General features: G+C 38.5%; 1 protein-coding gene across 2 annotated transcripts in view; it reads left to right on the top strand.

Moving 5' to 3' along the window:
* The window catches only part of LOC146480016 (dipeptidase 1-like), a 19505-nt gene extending 16519 nt beyond the window's left edge, over positions 1–2986 (top strand). For both annotated transcript variants that reach the window (XM_085110116.1, XM_085110117.1), the window contains exons 9-10: positions 467–602; positions 2622–2986. In XM_085110116.1, the coding sequence (XP_084966242.1) occupies positions 467–602; positions 2622–2771 (286 nt within the window). In that variant the 3' untranslated portion in view covers positions 2772–2986. The remainder of the gene's footprint in view (positions 1–466; positions 603–2621) is intronic.

Raw genomic sequence — 2986 nt, 5'->3', positions numbered from 1 at the left:
AAAACAAAAAGAAAAACCAACAGGAGTGTGAAAACAGGAAATACGATAACCCAACATCATCTCAAAACGCAGCTGTGGACGCAAAACCAAAGTGAATGGATGTTGTGGTCCAAGCGCGTAAAAAAGCATCCTTAAAATCGAATACGAAATACCATAACGTTCCCAAAAGTACGAGAAAATTTGACAGTTGTCGGTAAACGCGCCTGACTTTTGCCACAACACTACTATAGTGTATTGTTATAATTATGTTGGAAAAAAATCCCTAGTCAAATTCTGATGTGTTTCAAAAATTAACGGAGTTATCAATACCTTTTTGACAGTAAAATTTATGCTTACCTTTTCACATTTGCCATGGTTTCAGAAAGACAGTTCGGCGCATTTACGTCACCATCTTTAGCTATTTTTGGGAGGCAAAATTAACGAGTCCTGAAAATAAATGTATTTTGATTTTATTTGATTATTGCAGCTTACCAAAAGGCCTGGAGGATGTAACGAAGTTTCCTGATCTCGTAGCTGAGCTGTTCAACAGAGGCTATTCTGATGAGGATGTCAGAAAAGTTGTTGGTGAAAACCTTATTCGAGCTTTTAAGAAAGCTGAGGAGGTGAATGCTGCAGTCGTACTTAACGCCAGATAACAGAAAATAGTTATTTAAGTTCAGACCTTTTGTTTTAAAATAATCCCAAGTTTTTAATTTTCCACTGGGAACGACGATGTCCTCCTTCATTTGTGAAATTCCCTTGGTGACCAATTCTTTGCAGAATTGAGGGTTGTGGCCTCAGTATGGGTAAATATTCGGATTGTTCCAGAGTATTAGATGGCTAGTGTGGTCACCCGAGAAGACTTCGGCAGGTGTTAATCAGCCCTGAGCCCAAGCTTTAAAGCACTCAAGGTAAAATTTGGGCGAATTTTGGGAAAATCTGCGGGATTGTAATTGCAATGAAGAAGAAATTTATCGCCATAATCTTTAAGTAAGTGGGATAGAATAGTTTTCCATGGACGTTAATAATCCGACATCCAGGTACTTTTTAAGGCACATAATACGCTGTGCTTTAGTTACAGATTCGATATGAGGTATTTTTAGCCCACCGTTCTTATAATCACCGATGAGGGCCAGGCGTTTTAATTTTATCCTGCCATTTCCATACAAAATTATGCATTCAGCGTTTATGGTTTTTAATGAAATATTTGTCTAGGTCCGAAACATGTGTTTTGGCATAGCAAACGTTTTCATGATTTGAATGTTTCCCGAAATCGAAAGGTTTCTCCATTGCTAATCATTTATGCGATTTTCTTCAATGACTTTAACATAGCGTCAAAATTTAGTTATTGCTCTAAGCGGAGATTGTACGTGAAGCATTCGCCCAATATTTTCGTAGATTGGTTCACCTTACTAATGTAAGGCTTTTCCAAAATGCTGTAACGTCACAAAGACATGTTCTCGCACAAATGAGGTCAAATCATCGGCAAATGCTATTAATTTTGTTTCTGTGTTATCAATTTTGATACCTTTTATATGCGGGTCTGACCGAATGTTGATCAATAGGGTCTCAAGGGCTCATAATGAACGGTTACGGTGATAATGGCCCCCTTGCAGAAAAATGATACCTGCCTTCTGTTCGCCGAACCCGACGGAAACATTAACTTACGTTTATTAAAATGCCGAATACCACGAGCATTCAAGGATAAGATTTATAAACAATCTCTTTTGTGTTTTCTTGATTCTGTTGAGGTATTTCAGCGGCCTCCTCGCTGTTGTCTTGGGACTCTGTTACCTCAGTTTTAATGCCAGTAAACATTAAATGGTTCTCTCTTCTACTATAATTTTCCTGACATAGTAGCTCTTTTCTCAGAGAGTCAACATCTTAACTGGCTGCTTCAGATCTTTCTTTAAATCCACACTGTCCTCGTCATTGAACTCGACGTTCTCTTCGAGATCTCTCACCGTCTTGTTTTTCTTTTTAACTTTCTGCTTCAGATCTTGTACATCTCGGTCTAAGTGAGCGATTTTTTTCTCAATGCTTGATATCTTGGAAAAAAAGGTCGTTCAATCTCGATTCTATTTTGTCCAGGTCTGGTGGTCTATCTTTTGAATGAGCTTTACGACAATTTGTTCAATCTTCGTGGAGTCGTCTTCGGCCCTTTTCGCTGTCTTCGCTTCCTCTGTTGCTTCTATCTCGCGTTCTCTTTTCCTCTGGTGATTTTTTATCGTCTGTGCGAGACGATCCAGGTCTAACTGTACGTTTATGTTATCCGACATAAAATTTTAGCGATTTTTTTAACCACTCAATGCGGAGCTTGTTGAAACACGTATTTTTCCGGTATGGGAAATTGTAGTGCAGCGTAATTGACTTGAGTTTTGGTGACGGCTAAGATAGAGTAGATACATGTCCAAGTGTCAGTTCGTGTGCTTGATGAGAGTACAGCAGTCATGACGTCTTATGGCCGCTAGAGTAGTTCTTTCTCCGATTTTGCTGGTTTCAAATCTGAATTGATTATTTGAAATGAGTATGAAAATCAAAGTCATCTGAACTATCAAAATTGCCAACGCAAATACCCCCTTAATTATATTAAGGTATTGATCCGTTGAAACTGATTGTGCTGTGTTTGTGTTGCATTTTAGGTTGCTAAAGATCTTCAGAGCCAAAGGGCACCTTATGACGAGTATCGCTTCTTCGCAAACAAAACTTGCCGTCCAAACTATGGCGGGGGGCTGGGCAGCTTTGTGCCTTATTACAACAGGACCATTGTTGTTTCGCCTTTTAACATCTAGATTACCATCTCCTTGTTGATCACCGATTTTAACTCCATTCCATGTAACTGATCAATACTATTATTCATTGATGTTAAAACTGAAAAGGGCATTTTTGGATTTCTTGATTGATTCCTAGATGGTGAGAAACGCGTACACTTTATCCGTTAAATAATGATTTCGCAGATTTTATTGTATAATAACACAGCCAAATAAAATGCCTCAGTGTAAATTCA

The sequence above is a fragment of the Pavona decussata genome, unplaced genomic scaffold, assembly GCF_977016875.1.
Source record: "Pavona decussata unplaced genomic scaffold, jaPavDecu1.1 SCAFFOLD_56, whole genome shotgun sequence".
NCBI lineage: Eukaryota > Metazoa > Cnidaria > Anthozoa > Scleractinia > Agariciidae > Pavona > Pavona decussata.
The sequence above is the reverse complement of the archived record's forward strand: the minus strand, read 5'-3'. Positions and strand labels throughout refer to the sequence as shown.